The sequence below is a fragment of the Silurus aristotelis genome (assembly GCF_946808225.1).
Source record: "Silurus aristotelis genome assembly, chromosome: 8".
NCBI classification, from domain to species: Eukaryota; Metazoa; Chordata; class Actinopteri; order Siluriformes; family Siluridae; genus Silurus; species Silurus aristotelis.
In genome coordinates, this window is record NC_139581.1 from 27654214 (window position 1) to 27672142 (window position 17929).

Here is a 17929-nt window from a genome sequence, read left to right on the forward strand (position 1 = left end):
CTTGAGAGGACCTACTGCAAGGGTTGCTGAAATTTGAGGGGTGTATTTACTTTTGTATATATATATATATATATATATATATATATATATATATATATATATATATATATATATATATATATATATATATATATTAAAGTTGATGTGTTGAAAGCAGGAAAAATGGGCAAGCGTAAGGATTTGAGCCAGTATAAGGACGAGCAACTATAGCTCAAATTACTGAATTATCAAAAATTATCAGGCTAAAGATCCTGTTCTCAATAAGGATAATACTTACTATAATACTAGTACTATTAGAATAAATCTATATAACTATATACACTATATTCCTAAAGTATTGGGTCACCTGACCTTTCCTGCTCTATGTGGTTCTTTTCCAAACTGTTACCACAAAGCTGGAGGTGCTCAATTGTACCTGGTCTTTAGATGGCGCTATAATAAAATTTTGCATTCATTTGGAACTTGGAAACCCAAAACCTGTTCCAGCATGGCAGTGCCCCTGTGTACAAAGTGAGCTCCTTAAAGATCTGGTTTAAATGATTTGGAAAGAAAGATCTCCTGCTATAGAGCTCTGATCTCATCCCTACTGAACACCTTTGGAATGAATTGCACCCCAGGCCTCCTCACCTACATCATTACCTGCCTTTACTAACACCTTTGTGGCTGATAAACCCAAATATAAAATCCATAAACACACTCACAACAAATCTGGTGGAACATCTTCCCAGAAGAGTGGAGGAAATTATGAGCTAACTGGGACTAAATGTGGAATGCAATACCATACCCATGACTAGGTGACCTAATACTTCTCAAGTGGTGAACTGTACCTGATGTCACGTGTTTACGTCACTGACCTGGGTTCTTGCTCTGAAAGTCAGTTTTGCGCTGCAGAGTGGATGGCAGCTCGTTCAGGCGCAAAGAAAGCTGCCGTTTGAAAGGCGAGTTTTTCTGGCTGAGCGCCGGGAAACCACGAAACGATCCCTGGCGTACGAGCTGTTCGAGAGGAGCGTGACGGCGTGGGATGGCGTGCGGACCGCCCGCCTCGGCTCGTTCCGAGTGCATGGCAGCACCTTCTGGCGGAGAGGCGTTACCTGGTGGCACCGCAGGGACGGCACACGCTTCTGCAGAGAGAAAAAGAACATCCGGGTTGTTTCGGGAGTTTTCATCAACTGCACGTCTGAAAAGTCTAACTTTATACTTTTCTTTTTTATTATCGATCTACAATCTGCGATTTGCATTTGCAGAGTGATACATTAAAGACACGTATGAAGTAGCTATCGGTGCAATGCGATAGGATTCACCGCTATTACGAAGCATTGCGAACACAATGCGATTCAACAAAAAGAAAAAAGATACAATTTAAACAGACTTTTCCTGTTCTGTCTGCAGGAAGTTACAGCTCTACCTCTGCCATGTTAATCTGTATTCTATGTGACTCTTACGACACGCCTCGGTCTCCGTATTGTTGTGATACGTCAAAAACAGTTTAGCGAAGAGAAATCCACTTATCGAATATTCGTACCAAATTATAGCTTGTTTTCCAAATAATAAAAGCATAACGCATCTACTAATAGTTATATATAAATAAATAGTTTACCGGCGCAAATATGTTAAAAACCACGCATCACGATACGAACGCCAACCTGTACCTGATGCGTAACTTTTATACCGATAACCCGATGGATGCAAATCGCAGAATCGTACACATGCTAATCTACGCATGTAGCATAGAGGCTCACTGGCATTGTTTGTGCACCTAGACCCCGAGAGTATTGGTTTAGTGACCTTTCTTCTTGTCCTGCAGCTGCTTCATGATATCCTCCCTCTCGCCCTGCTGACTGGCCGAGGAGACGCGGAACGAGCCTTCGCGGACGAACGACGTCCGGGTGGCATCGAACGAAGCCGTCACTCCGCACTCCTTCTCTCGCCTCTGCTTTCGCTCCAGGCATGCAGCAAACGCACATCCTACTGCGTGACTCAGGCGCTCACCCTGCCATGGAGAAAGCTTTCGTTAGCAACATCCTAAAGCAATCGGTGCAATCGTTGTCATTCAGAACTGGAAATAACACCGTCTGGGCATTCGAAAAACTGTCTCTAATTATAGACAGTGAAGTATTTCAGATTAGCGCTAATTCGATGCTAGCAGTGATTCAATGCCGGGTTTAGGATTGAACAGCCTTACACAAAGGTCGTCCTTGTGACAGTTAAATTGCACCCTAGCATCATAAATAACCCGTTTCCTCAAGTGTCTCAAGTGCAGCAACATGTTCCAGTCGATTATCTCGTTCTAAAATTCAGAAGACCAGGAGATCTCTCACCGAGTCCTTCAGAGCCATGAAGCAGTGGCACATCCAGCGGCGAGTGGTTCCGTCACGGCAGATATAAGAGAAAGCCTTGTCGTAGTTGCGGTCTGGTGCGCAGAACGACACCTTCTCTATGGTCTGGTCAACGATGAGGTCCTACACGTGGAATGATGCGTGATAGAAATTCGCTTAGACTTTTATAGAAAAAAGCATCGGAAAATGACAACTTTAACATGAAGCCTATTGTCTCTAGTGTGGTTTATCGCATTGTAAGCACCTGGTCTCGGTGCAGTTATGGATTTCATAGTCGACCGATTGATCAGGCCGATTCTTGACATTGTTTTTAACGGATCTGCATTTTAATTGTGCCGCAAATTAATAGGCAGGCGTGTCTGCTAACAGCTCAGCGTTGTTGTAGAAGAGGTGCCGCTCGAGGCGAGCGTGTCGCCATTCCACCTGCGTAACCCTGAGTTGCAGAGACAAGTAGCAAGAATGAAAAACAAGCGTCTGTGCGTTCCCTCTTTACACTGCTAATAACCGAATATAGGAAATGAATGCATGATTTAAGAAGATACAGACGCGAAACAAGTTATCCGCCAGTGCAGCAAGATAATTACAATTGGTAAGAAAACATACGTATCTAAGCTTTAGAACGAAATGTCTTAAAACAGGCATTAAAACGCTTATTCCAAGTAGTCGCTTTAGTCTACTTACAACTAGCTTTTTTTTTTATTTTTATTTTTTTTTAAGTTTGCTTTTATTAATTCGTTTTAAACTGAAAATAAGATTACTATCAAAATCAAGGTCACGCATACATGCTTACTGTCAACAATTATTTACTCAATTGAAGACTGTAGTAGTTGCGACGCAAAAACAAAGCAAAATCATTCATTGCTGCTTCTTAATACACAAACTTATTGGCAACAGAAAACATTATTGAATGTATTTTGTCATTACTGAACACCAATATGTTCAACATGAGAAAACCAAAGTACAGAACAACTTAATAAAAAGGTCTTTGTATAAAGAACAAAGTTAAAAAAAAAACAAAAAAAAAAAAAATATATATTAAAAATAAAATAAATATTTGGAAAGACTGGGTGACTTAATAATGTAGACTCTTATAATTTGTTATTAAATTGTAAAAAAAAAAAAGTGTTGGCGTTGACATAAAACATGCATTTTGAATAAATAATACTACTCCTAAGTCCCAAGTGTGATTTTCGAGCATTATTAATGGGGCAACTTTTTAAAACAAGTTATTACAACTAAAATAAAGTCTTAAAAAGATACAAGGCATCTAATGATGTATCTGATAATCATTAAAATAACGAACTTTAAGCTTTAAAAGTTACTTAAGCATTGATTTTTATGGCTAGAAATAAGAATGTAAGTCTTGACTATGTGAGGAGGTTTTGCAGTGCACTTTTTAGCTTTCATCGGTTCCGGGTTGTTTTTTCTTACGGCCGAAATAAAACAACCAGACGTATCGTGGCAAAAAAAATCGATCGACCTCTATTTCATAGTGTTTCATAGTGATACTCCCAAATATGGGCTTTAATCATGGTGTTTAAACAGTAGCGCCAATTAAACGCATGAGGGAGGGTTGACTTCGGTGTGGGAAGAAGTATCAGGGAGCGTGGGTTGCCATACATTCGCATATTTGCGCATTTGCTTAAGAAATCGTATGAGCGGTTAAATCCTGTAAAACACTGAGATGATACTCTTAAGCAGTTCTCTTGTTTCTGGAAGCACAATCCTTGATCTGATCTGAAGTGCAATTCCCGGAATGGACAGAAAGGGCTCATGGGAACTTTATCAAAGGTGGTGTTCAAAGGCGACGCACAGCGAGTGCATAGCAACTAAGCCAGAGAGGGCAGAAGGGGTAGATTCTCACCCTGTATGTGTCAGGTAAGGAGCCCATTCATCTTAAGCCTCTTCACTGGCTGAAGGGGGTCAGCGCTCTGAGAGGCGGCTCAATGGCCAATTGTGTCCCGGGGAGTAAAAGCCGGAAAACAGGAGCGGTCAGAAAAGAGGAGGGGCTGCTGACTCACATCTTACTGTAGTTCTGGGAAAACAGGAGGCCACGGGGCTTGTTAAATGTCAGGGCGGGACCCCAGACATGCTTGCCCAAGTTCAGAGCGTATGCGGCAGGATGCTCTGGAGCTGTATGGAGAGGGGGGTAAAGGGGGATTAGGTCTCTGCGCTGACTCATTGTAAAGCAGAGGGATTAGCAGATGGGCAGAGAGAGAGAGAGCGATGGCTGCTTGGCTTGGGGGGAGGGTTTACAGGCAACAAAAAAAGAGGCTTCTTTGTGCCTTTCACTCCCTTTTCACAGCCTGTAGAAGAACAGGATGACTGTATTTATAATGTAGTGAGGCCCCTTGATTACCTTTTCAGCAGCGCTGGCTGAAAAATAGAACTAGCAAAAACAAAATCTCTAAATGCTGTGTCTTAAAAATCCTTTATAACAGTGATAACGAGCAACCGTCAACCCCTTCACTGGTGGCTTCAGTAGCGAGACATAAAATAAAGTTAGTCATGGGATTTAGTTTTTTGGGGAGCAGCCAACTACCCCTGCTGTGCTTTTTCCTACAGTTTTCCTCTTGTTCAAAAGATACTCTGTAAGGCTAAAAACATAATGCTGTCAGCAAGTGCTATTCAAGTGGCGCATTTACAAAAGGCCTGCTGATTTCCTGTTTTTCGCAAAAACTTTTCTATAGCTGCAAGGACATGGGCGGTGTGCTCACCTTGGTTTTGTCATCCACCACTCTTAGACCGTCAGCTGAAACCCATAGCATCGCTTTAACCGTCTTCTTTCCGCTCTGAGATGAAGGAAAATCAAACAAAAACAGTGTTAGACTTCCAAAATGTACCAAAAAAAGATTTGGTCTCATCACCAAACCATTTATAAGAGGTTTGTCCTTTATTATACTTTCTTTCTATCCAATATGCGCAAAAATCGGTGAGCCGATTAGCCAAGCTTTTACAAAGTGATGAGATTGATATTAAGAGAACAGCAAGGCCTCCGAGGCCAGTAGGGGGCAGCACTAGCTGTATAGAACCAGAAAGAAAAATGGTATGTAAATTAGGAGAGTGCAACTGAGGATATCGGATGACACAGTTAGGAAAGCTGGGGAGGGAAGACCCGGCAGAATTTCAGCCGCCTATCAAATCTGCGAAGGCAGCAGTAGTGAGAAAAGAAATTAGAAGAGAAGGAAGAGATAGAGATAACTAGTTGGCACACCGAGAAGGTGGGCGAGGGAACAGCTGGAACCTGCTGGAGAACTCTATTGGGATACCGAAGATGAAATATTGATGCGCATCTCCGTAACTGAGGTTGATGCGATTCGCACAATGCGATTCAATGCAATACGATGCAATGAAAAAACTATGAAGCTCTGCAGTTCAATATGGTACAGACAGCAAAACATCAATTTAATTAAGTGCCTTCTGACTTCTAACGCACGGCCCTTCCACAAACAGGCCTTTGTAGTTAAAAAAAAAAAAGAAAAGAAAAAAGATCGAATAAAACCAAATGATCTTTTCCAGTTCTGTCGCCAGAAAGACGCAGCTCTACCTCTGCCATGTTAATCTACACTCTATGATATTCTCAGGGTACGCTTCAGTCTCCGTATCGTTGTAACACGTCATATTTGCGTAGCGGAAACAGTTTAGAAATCAATCTACAAATAAAATACTGGTCACAAATTATTGTTCAGTAAAGTGCATCCTCTAATAATTACCGTAATTTCCAGGCTATTGAGCGCACCCTTATATAAGCCACACCCACTAAATTTTACAAATATTTTTATTTTTAACATAAATAAGCCGCACCTGTCTATAAGCCGCAGTGTCTACACTAAAGTACTTTACACAGGCTTTAACGAAGACACGTTACACATGGTGTAAAGGGTGAAATATGTTGCGCTTCCTTTAGGAGCATAGCGGTATTTTGGGAATAGCCTGCCAGAAGCGAGCTCTCCCTTCACCCAGACTCAACGCGCTACAACGGCTTGTATCTAAACAGTAGCCGACCAAGAAAGTCAATGTTCACTGTCCTACTCCTTCCTTTCACAACTATTTCTCTCGGGAGTTTATCTTTTGGCATCGTTGTGCGTTTAAAAATCACCCGATGGAAGTTTTTTCTCCGGATGCCGTGCAGCTCAGAACACAGGTGAGATGTGTTTTTTATCATTTCGGTTCGGAAATTTCATTGGTCTAATGTTATGTCGCTCAGTTTTTCGGCTTGAAGTTTGTGAAAACGGGAAAAACCCAGGAAAAAATCATAAATAAGCCGCTTTGTTGTTTAAGCCGCGGGGTTCAAAACGTGGGAAAAAAGTAGCGGCTTATAGTCCGAAAAATACGGTATATACTAATAAATCAGTTTATACCGATTCAAATATGTTCTTGTGATACAAATGTCACTTTTTGATTCGGCTTAACTTTTAAGCCGATGCACTGATGGAAATCTGCGAATCTGAGCATCAATAGTTCCTAATAAAGCGCATCTTTGATGTCTACCCCCAAACACAATCACTTTAACAAAAGAAAGTACACTCTCGATTAAAACACACACGACAATTTAGTTAGATAGTTAACATTTTTGGAAAAATATCTGGACTTTTGAAACCTGCACCATAGAGCTAGCTCCAATGCTGTCAAGACTGGCAGAATATTTGGAGCCTTAGAACATCCCTTATTTATTTCACCATGTTTCATTTCTTTAGCGAGAAAAATAGCGGTCTCAAATCCTAACCGGTTGTTATCTGAAATCTGATTCTGATCTCAATAAAAAGGGAAGATCGAAGACATACTCACCACTTTCAGTTTCTTCACAGCCTCCTCACATACGTGCATCCCTCTGGACTCCTCCACCTCCACCAAACCCAGATACTGCACAGGAGAGAACGAGCATGAGGAAAAAAACAAGGTTTCATGCCTTCTATTGTTTTTGTCACTTCCCTAGAAACAAGGGTAGCTGAAGTGTCCGAAATTGTTGATCATCGATCGCTTCGATTTCAATATCAATTGTAAAAACGTGGAGCTCCAATGCAAACAAAAACATGAAGGTTCGTAGCTCTGATTTGGTGAAAACTGAGCACTCTGAAGAAGGATGGTTGTAGAATTGTGCTGTAGATACGCAAACCTCCTCATCTGATCGACTCTTATTTCTAGCCATAAAAATCGTAAAGACCTTATTTTAAAAATAAAATACTATAAAAGAGCAAATTGTGTAAGATTGCGATTGGTTTATGATCATGTAATACAATTCAATTTTATTTTTATAGCGCTTTTAACAATGGCATCGTTTTTTAAAGCAGGTAAGAAAGAATAAATAAGATTGTTCTTTATAAGTTTTTTTTTTTTTTTTTTTTTTTTTTTTTTTAGAATTTACTATATATTCAAGATTATTTAAGTTTAGTTCGTTATTTTACATGCAATTCGAGCTTAATTATTAGCAGAGACATAATTTGAGGCCTTTTAAAACTTTATTTTAGCTGTAATTGGTTTTAAAGTTGCCCAGTACCAAAAAAATTTTTAATATTCAATGAAATTGACATAGGTTTATATATTTTTTGGAACTTTTTTCTTTATACAAAGTACTTATTGCTTTTTATTAAGTTGTTCTGTAGATTTCAGTTTCTCCCGTTGAACATATTGGTGACAAAATACATTCAATAATGTTTTATGTTGCAATAATAAATATAATTACAATATTTTATGTTGCATGGATGCATGACCTTGATTTTAACAGTAATCTTGTTTTTAGTTTAAATCCTTTGTCTCGTTTTAAGACAGATTATATAATTACGATTCTTAAATTAAGGGGAATTTTATTGTTTGATAGCCTGAAAGATCTTTTTAAACAAATTAATAAAAGCAAACTGTTTATAAAAAGAATTAACAAGCTAGTTTTAAGTAAATTAGTCTAAATGACTGCTTAGATATAAAGTCTAATTTTCCTATTTCAAAAAATCTTACCAAGCGTAATTAACTTACTTCACTGACAGACAATTTGTCTTCTTTCTAGTCAGATCTTCTTAAATCATGCGTATATTTCTAATATTCAGACGGTTATCATGTGCAGTGCACTTTTTTATCAGAATGGAACTGGGAGACCAGTCAGGATTAAAATCAATGGATGGAAAGAAAAGAAAACCTGTGTTAGTCTGAAAGAGAATTGAAGACTGGAGTAGATGTTCACCTTCCATGCTGAAGTTGTTCAAACCCAAGTGTGTCAGAATGCCTCAGTGGCAAGACTTGAAATTTCCTGTTCAACAACGGTTTCTATTCACAGATCTGACAGAGCTAGGGCGATTTTGCCAAAAGGAATAAGCAGGAATATCAGGATCCAGATGTGCAAAGCTGATAAAGACACATGACAGATATAACATATGCTTGTGACTGCAACTGCCAAAAGTGTTTCAAGTTCGGCTAAATATTTATGCAGCCAAATAGTTCAGATCTTCCAATAGACATTTCTCCTGTTTCTTCGATGTTGGGATTTTCCTCCTGCTGTCCCGTTAATAGGTCTAATAAATCAACTGCATTTAAAGGTGTCATGGCACATCTTTCCTGGAAATTTCTCAACTCTTGTTCATAAGTTCTTGAATGAATTCTGCTAAATCTCTTCCTGGATGGTTGACACACCAATGTTCCCAGGATTTCTGGCAACCCTGTTCACTTTTCACTTTCTATTCCTAGTTAATTATTGGCTATGGCTAAATGCAAAAGAGGTAAGGATGCTAAATATTGATGGAGAAAGGTTTATTAGGATAGTTTTATTTTTGGTCTAGACTGAATTTTCCAGCCATATGTGGTTTTACAGCAAATTTTTACCACACGTTCATAAAGGATGTGTTAGGATGCTGTAGCATGAAAATTTCCCTTCACTTGAATCTGTTCCATTATGACAATGGCCCTGTGCAAAGAACCAGCTTCCTGAAGATATGCTTTACATTGGTTGGAGTGGAACATCTTGATTAGCCTGCAATAGAGCTCTACAATACTGAACCCTAATAAACACTCGAGGCCTCGAGGCCTTCTCACCTCACCTACATCAGAACCTGGAGCTATTAACAACCCTTGTGGCTGAATGTGGACAAATCTCGACAACCACCCACCAAAATCTAGTGTAACATCTACCAGAAGAGGGGAGGTTAATTGGAAATGTGGACTAAATGTGGAATGGGATGTTTAAAAGGCACATAGACCATAGACCATAGACATACAGACCATATAATCCGATCCGCTAATATGTACACATATAAGACAGAACATTTACTTTAACCTGAGAAAGAAACAGTTAATTTGCAAAGGGCCTGTTTTATATTATGGGATAATGTGAGCACTGAGCAGAGGGTCCATTAGAGAATTATATCTCTGTCTCCTTGAGACTTCGGAAGCCTCGAGCTACCAATAAAAACGAGGCTGAATTTAATTATGTTTATCTGCAAAAAGACTATCATTAATGTCAAAAGAAGCTTAGCTACAATTATGGATATTTTTTTTTCTGTCTAGATATACCATGTCAGATAGTGTCCTGAATACTTGCACATGTTTTGATAGATATAAGCATGATTACTTGCTGTTATCACTATAAAGGAGGTAGATTGGCCAAAAAAAAGCTGGACGTGTCAAGTATTTTTAGCGCTTGCCCAAGCACCGCAAGCACGCTATTGACTTTTCAAGCTTTTAGTCCACCGTCTATATCTGACCTATTTCAATGCAAGCCCATTTAGCCTCATGGACATGCCCATTAAATTATCACTCTCCTGTCCTTATTACTATCAATATCACTATTCTGGACCACACTTTCTCGTCTCTTCTCTGATTAATGAGTTTGGGAGAGGCTGGCTAAGTAACTAGAACAATATTCGTCTTTTATTGCTGATCAGCAGCACATGCTCGTGTCTTGTCAGATAAAAAATGGTGTAGATTTTTATAGAGGTCGACCGATTCATCGGATTTTGCCATGTGCTGTTCGCTTTGACACGTGAGGCTGCGTGCTGCACGGAGAGTGCTATATTATATTTATTATAATTGATCATTTATTAATTATATATTTATATTTACTCATAAAATTTATATATTCACATTCATTTCACGTAGCACATTTTCAGGATTCAGTAGTGTTTTTGATTTTTGATTTTTATTTTTTTATAAAATTCAGTAGTATTGTTTCATAGACTGTTTTTTTGTTTTATCCAGTATTCATTTTAAAAAACAAATCGGTTGATTACGATTAAACCTAGCCATTGGTATTGGTAAAATCCACTATCGGTCGACCTTTAATTTTGTATACATTTTTTTACCCGAACGGCGAAGCAGCATTTGCCCTTGCGCACGGCTTCTTCGTCGGCCTGCCACTGGTGCGGTCGGCTAGCCTCGGGCACGTAGGTTGGCTTTTTCCTGCGCAAACTCTGACGCAGCTTATTCATCTCCAAACTCTCAGGCTCTCTGTTGCTGTGGAGAAAGAGAGTCAGATTAATAGTGGCCATACCTTTTTTTCCGAATGTACGTACTTGTATGAGTTCAAAATATTGTTAGAATTCAGTTCTATTTTATTTGTATAGCGCTTTTAACAATGGTGGCACAAATGAGTCCCTTTAAGTATTGATGAGCAAGCCATTGGCACCAATGGCAAGAAAAAAACCCTTGAGATGGCATGAGGAAGAAACCTTGAGAGGAACCCGTCCTTATCTGGGTGACAGCAAATGAATTTCATGCTTCTGTTTTGGGGAGTGGAAAATATTTGTTAAGTTGCTTCAAAAATCAAATATTTTTTGTCATTGTACAAACAATGTTTGTACTGAAATTTAAAGTGGCTCTTCTTCTTCTTCTTCTTCTTGCTGGTTCAGCAATTTATCGGCCCCTTGTTCAGTCACTACGATCTCATCAGCTGCCGGCAGCTCGTTCTCGGTGCCTTCGATCATCAAAAACACCGTTTTATTCAAGCACCATAATCAGGCCATTCACAGTCCCTTCGATTTGCATTGGTAATTCCGAGTGCCGCATAATAACACATGACATAATCCAAGCAGTCTCTTCTAAAGAATGCTGATTGAGGCTAATTTGCTTCACCGCAAAGCCACATGAACCTCTACAAACGAGGAAAATCCCACTGACCCACTGTAGGAGTACAAACAAAACACACGCTTGTATAGCACACACAAAATACGTCAATGCAAATGGTTAACGACGTTATGGTTCATTCACATTTATTCGTTTGTCGTTTGTCTTTTCACGCGCTCAGTCCACACTACACTCCGATTTCTCAAGACATCTATATGCAGAAAATACATGGCTTTCTTCAGCACACACTCGTTCCAACACAATTCAGAGCAAATAATGCAAACACAGACAAATATGCATCCTATTTCGATTACAAACACAGTTTTAAAATAGCGCCGATGAGGCGGTTGCAGGTGTGGACAAATCAGTGGAAAATGCTCTCATATCGAGGCTTTTTTTGTGTTATTCGTACTTGCTCAGCAGACTTAAGAAAAAAAAATCCCACTCCTGTTTTATTTCCAAACCTGAGTTTTGCAGTGCTGCAATGCACCTTGGTGCGGCACGAATCGCTTGCTGCATTACACACATAATAGACCAGTTTTCTGGATTGAATTCTGGATTTTTCCTGTGAAAATCGGAACCATTTTGACGTCATGTTGAAAGTATATTTTAGGACGGAAAAACATGGAGGCATCTTTTTAGAAAAAATCTAGCAGGCCAACAATACTGAGTGATTCCCATTATTATACATGTAACTACTGTATAATAAAACACTACAAATTTGACTAGCTTGTGTGTGTATGCTAACTGATGCTACTTGTTGCTACGAGCAACCATGTTAAACTCAGGGTTTAGGAAACTTATTCCAAATCAAGGAAGTCTTTTTCTCTTCAGAGTAACAAGTAAAAGTAACATATCAGCTTTTCAGAGTCAGGGACATGTTAAAAACACTGAGGAAACCGAGCAAGATAAATTTCATACACATACCGCACACATTTACCTCAGAAACAAACATATCAACAGGCAATGGAGATGCTAACCGGTTGTGCAACAGAACTAGCATGGCCAAGAGCATTGATCATTAAGCAAAAGCAAATTAAAGATGTAATTTGCTACATTAGAATCAAATGTAGATAATAATATATTTCTTCAATTCCTTTAGTCTCTAATATTATTAATTAATGTTGTGTAACTAGCAAACTGGCAAGCTATGATGATAATGATATTACAGTGATGGCCATGTTTGAATTCAATTCAACTCATTAAATTCAATTCATTGTTTAACCTCTTTAAACAAATCATGGGTGGGCTAGCTAATACATTTTTGTTCACCTCAGAGCTCGTCTACAATAGGACGATGACCGAGGAAAACCAGACAGACTTGTGTGCCAGATATCCTGAGGTCACACAGCAAGGTCATACCGCAAGGTCACACCGCAAGGTCACAAGCGACACCACTTTTTTTTGTGGAAGTGACTGATCATGTACTTAGTTTTCCAGCCACACTGTCTGATAGATAGGGAAAAAAACATATTGAGGAGTGTGTTCACCCACTACCACACCTCTTCCTGAAGTAATCCCACTGGCTACTGAGCTTTGTACAGAAAAAAGTCTGAATAAAATGAGCCAAAAATTAGCAAAGTTGAGAAAAGACTTGAGGCAGTAAATAAACAAAATTAGGACATGCGGAGAAATGGGTGGCACCCCGAGCTCATCTGATTGAGGTCAGTGTTGTAACGCATGGTTTGCTCTCAGCACCGGTGCCAGACACTCATATATACTCCACTAGATTTCAACCCTTCAGGGTGCAGGATCGACTCCATGAACCGACGGAAGCCAAAACTGAAACTCGTCAGAGCAATTTAATGTAAGCATTAAGCGAGGGAGAAGGTTTGAAGCTCGCCTTCGGAACACGTCACAGTACTGGCCAGGGCCACCCAAAGATGTGAGCTCAGCACCAAATGGGAACCAGCTGGAGTCTAGTGAAAAAAATAACAGACGAAGGAATGAGAGTTGGCAATGACAGAAGCATCTCTCGCGCAAACACTGACAGCAAACGCCTTCACAAGAGCCAACGCATTAACACACATTTACAAAAGCTGAACAGGCTGTCAAAAGTTTGGAAGTCTTTGAGACTCCTGTTCCTTTAGTTTATACGCAACACATAGGTAAAAGGCACACAAAGAATTGGACAGTGAAAAAGGAAATGGAAGAAAGTTCTGGGAAATGTCCAAATCGGACATTTTTGGCTCTAACAGAAAAGCTTATGTAAAACAAGAAAAGGCGATAAGATGTTTTCAGACTGCCTCACACCCACAGTCAAGAATGTAGTTGAAATCCTAATGGTTTGGGGTTGTTTTTGACCAGGGAAGGTTGTAATCTTCTTCCGGGTCAACGGTATACTGAACCAACATGGCTACCATTCCATATTCAACACTATGCATTTCTGTCTGGACCGCAGCTAATTTGGAACCGAATTCCCCATACAACAAGACAATGACCCAAAGAATATGTCAGAGCTCTGTAAGCATCATTTAGAGAGCAAAAAGTCATCTGGAGTGTTGACTATTGTGGAATAGCCAGTCACCTCACCTAAATCTTACTGAACTGCTCTGGGATGAACTGGATCACAAGGTTGAAAGAAAATTTTCAAAAAGTAGTGAAGAACACATGTGCTAAGTGTTAGGAAGGTTTACTAAGGAAGGTTGGACTCGCCCCAGCATGTCAGTAAAAACAGGTATAGGATTCAGAACACTTCAACTTTACTGGGTTTAGGATTGATCGTGTGTGGTGTGATTATCGCTGTCATCTGCTAACTGCTGTTTCGTTAGTTTGCGCAATGTCGAATAAAACGGCTACTGTGTGATAGTTGCGCGATGTCGTATGATGGCTGCTGCTCAGTGTTCTGGCCTTTTACGCTCTTGATGGAGAACGGTGCACTGTGATGTCACAGAGGTAGTAACCTATCATGAATGGTAAACTGTGAAACTCCCTCTAGTGGTGAAGCGTGGAAATACAACTGAAGGGGAATCCTTAAGTATTTCAGCTAAAAGTTTGGAGAAATGAACTGTCCAGATGGCAAGAGTGTGTAAAGCTGTTATTTATGCTAAGGGAGGATGTTTTTTTTTTTTTTTTTTTTTTTTTAATGAAAATAAAGTGGAACATCTGTACATTTATATATTTGTTAAATCTTTATACCAGGGGTCTCCAATCTTTTCCAGAAAGGGCCAGTGTGGGTGCAGGTTTTTATTCCAACCAAGCAAGTCCACACCAAATTCTACCTGTTCAAATCTAATGATCTTCATTTTCAATGACTATCAGGTGTGACCATTGATTGGTTGGAATGAAAACCTGCACCCACACTGGCCCTTCCTGGAAAAGATTGAAGACCCCTGCTTTATACAATTACATTACCTATTTTGTTGCATATCATCTTAAAACACGTGACTTTCAAAAACCATAAAAGACTGTTTCCAAACTTTTGACAGGTAATAGGATAGGATTGGATGGAGGTGATCACTGAATCAGTACCTCATTAAGCAGAATGAGGTGTGCTAGTGTAGAAATAAAACATATTCAGAGAGATGCTGATTTAGGAGTAAATTGCTGTGGTCTTGGGACAGTATTGGGACACTGGACTTTTTCAGTTATATGCGCAAACTGGTACCTTAAATTCGGAGGCTGAAGCTTCTCCTTAACTAGGAGACACAAACCTGTTCCAACATGACATTTCCCCATTACACAAAGACAGCTACAAGAAGATATTTTTACATGGGTTCGAGTGAAATATATCCTGCTACAGAGATCTAACCTCAACCCTACTGAACATCTTTGGGATGAATTGGAACACATATACATAAACTATATTTTTCAAAAGTATTGGGTCACCTGACCTTTCCTGCTCTATGTAGTTCTTTTCCGAACTGTCACCACAAAGCTGGAGACACACAATTCTACAGGACGTCTTTAGATGCGCTATAATAAAATGTTGCATGCCCTTTCCCTGAGCATAAAGTGAGCTCTTTGAAGATCTGGTGTACATGCTTTGGAGAGGAAGATCTTGAGTGGCCTGCTATAGAGCTCTGATCTCATCCCTACTGAACACCTTTGGGATGAATTGGAATGCTGACTGCACCCCAGGCCTCCTCCTACATCAGCACCTGCCTTTCGTAACACCCTTGTGGCTGATGGAGCATCTTCCCAAAAGAGAGGAGGAAATTATAAGCTCACATACCGTACCCATGACCAGGTGACCCAATAGTGTATACACAAAAATGCTATCATAAATAAATACGATTAGGAAATAATAAATTGTATTGAATTGCAAACATTCATTACGTGGAAATGTTCTAAATGTTCCGAATCTTTTTTTTACACATCCTAATGCTATTGCTGTGTCCCCAATCGATCCTCTCTGACGCTGTAGCCTCAGGATAGTCTGTTTTACCGGCACTGACGGTTCTTTTTCTTTTTTTCCCTTGCTCGAAGCAACTGCAAAAGATGATTTGATTTGAAAATCAATACACCAACCATTTTATTTCAATTCATGCTTATATATATATATATATATATATATATATATATATATATATATATATATATATATATATATATATATATATATATATCACGGTTCACCTGATCTAACGTAATACATAACTTTAAAATGAAGCTGACAATGTCGTTCATTCTTTCATTTCAGTGACGAGAGAAAATACATCAAGAAACGATCACATTCTTTTAAAATTCCAGAATTAGCCTTTATTTTAACAGTTCAGCTCAATATTGAATATTGATATTAGCCCTACCAGCTCACAGGCGTCAGTTTGTGGTTTCATCACGCTCACTCTCTATTAGCTTTGTATAAATCTGCTCCTGAGGGGATTTTCTGCCCTGGTCGCATGGCAGTGATGCAATAAGTAATATTTGTGCCACATCTTATAACGCTATTACTGATCGATCGCTCTATAATGACTTGATGTGTATCTGTGCATGAAGTATCTGAATGATACTTTACATCTACTGTGAGTATCCTGCCTCAAAATAGAGCTTCGAGCCAAGACAACCACACTGTGGGTGGGTTCTGTTGGACCGAATCGTAAGAACACTGCTGTTTTTCAAATAATCACACACACACACACACACACACACACACACACACACACACACACACACACACACACACACACACACACACACACACACACACAATCACACACTCACACATGCAGAGAGAGGAAAAAATGAACTCTCGCTCTGACAACTTTCACCGCCCGAGATTAAGTGTAGCGTGTGACTGCGGTACAGGAGTGTAAAAAATGACTGCAGTTCATCTAACAAATACAAACACTCACGCAGCTTGTAGCATTTGTACGAGAAAAAAAAGGGTTGTCGGCATGAGGACGCAAAGGGAAGAACGGTTTAGTGCATCGACAAGTGAATTTACAAGAAAAGGTACGTACGGCATTATAGAGTCATGCCGTTAGTCACGATGACCTCATTCAGTCTCTCACAGTTGTTTTATAGGAAATGCATGAAAAAGAAAAACTGACAGCTGACCAAATAAATCACTATATGGATATATAGACCAAAAAAGTGTTACACTACAGCTAGGAAAAAGCAGGATTCTGTTACATTATAAAGCTAGGGATGTGAGGTACATTGGTATCTTAGAATTAAAAGCGTTACACAACATGGCTAAGAAAAGAAGTGTTACACTACACAACTGAGAATAGAAAAGTGTTACACTACACTGCATAGAACAGTGTTACACTACCCTGGATAGAACATAACAATGTTACACTACACAGCAGAGAAATGAACAGTGTTACACTACACAGTGTTACACTACACAGCATAGAACAGTGTTACACTATACAGTGTTACACTACAGAGCTGAGAAAAGAACAGTGTTACACTTCATAGCTGAGAAAAGAACAGTGTTAAACTACACTGCGTAGAACAGTGTTACACTACCCAGCATAGAACATTATAATGTTACACTACACAGCAGAGAAAAGAACATTGTTACACTTCACACTGTTACACCACAGAGCTGAGAAAAGAACAGTGTTACACTACACAGTGTTACACTACACAGCATAGAACTGCACAGTGTTAAACTACACATTGTTACACTACAGAGCTGAGAAAAGCACAAGGCTACCTTGCACAGTGTTACACTACATAGCTGAAAACAAAACAGTGTTAAACTACACAGTGTTACACTACACAGCATAGAACAGCACAGTCTTAGACTACACTAGTGTTGCACTACAGAGCTGAAAACAAGTGTTACACTACACAGTGTTACATGACACAGCATAGAACAGAACAGTGTTACACTACACAGTGTTACACTACAGAGCTGAGAACAAAACAGTGTTACAGTACACAGTGTTACACTACACAGCATAGAACAGCACAGTCTTACACTACACTAGTGTTACACTGCAGAGCTGAGAACAAAACAGTGTTACACTACACAGTGTTACATGACACAGTATAGAACAGAACAGTGTTACACTTCACAGTGTTACACTACAGAGCTGATAACAAAACAGTGTTACACTACACAGTGTTACACTACACAGCATAGAACAGCACAG

General features: G+C 39.4%; 2 protein-coding genes across 5 annotated transcripts in view; one reads left to right on the forward strand and one right to left on the reverse strand.

Moving 5' to 3' along the window:
- Positions 1 to 17929, forward strand: part of fbxo46 (F-box protein 46) — a 143652-nt gene that overhangs the window by 72490 nt on the left and 53233 nt on the right. The window lies entirely within an intron of this gene.
- numbl (NUMB like endocytic adaptor protein) overlaps positions 1 to 17929 on the reverse strand; it is a 51196-nt gene that overhangs the window by 5267 nt on the left and 28000 nt on the right. For all 4 annotated transcript variants that reach the window (XM_083548872.1, XM_083548870.1, XM_083548869.1 and 1 more), the window contains exons 2-7: positions 10622 to 10772; positions 7125 to 7199; positions 5054 to 5128; positions 2319 to 2459; positions 1786 to 1990; positions 855 to 1121 (exon numbers count right to left, since the gene is read on the reverse strand). In XM_083548872.1, the coding sequence (XP_083404998.1) occupies positions 855 to 1121; positions 1786 to 1990; positions 2319 to 2459; positions 5054 to 5128; positions 7125 to 7199; positions 10622 to 10747 (889 nt within the window). In that variant the 5' untranslated portion in view covers positions 10748 to 10772. The remainder of the gene's footprint in view (positions 1 to 854; positions 1122 to 1785; positions 1991 to 2318; positions 2460 to 5053; positions 5129 to 7124; positions 7200 to 10621; positions 10773 to 17929) is intronic.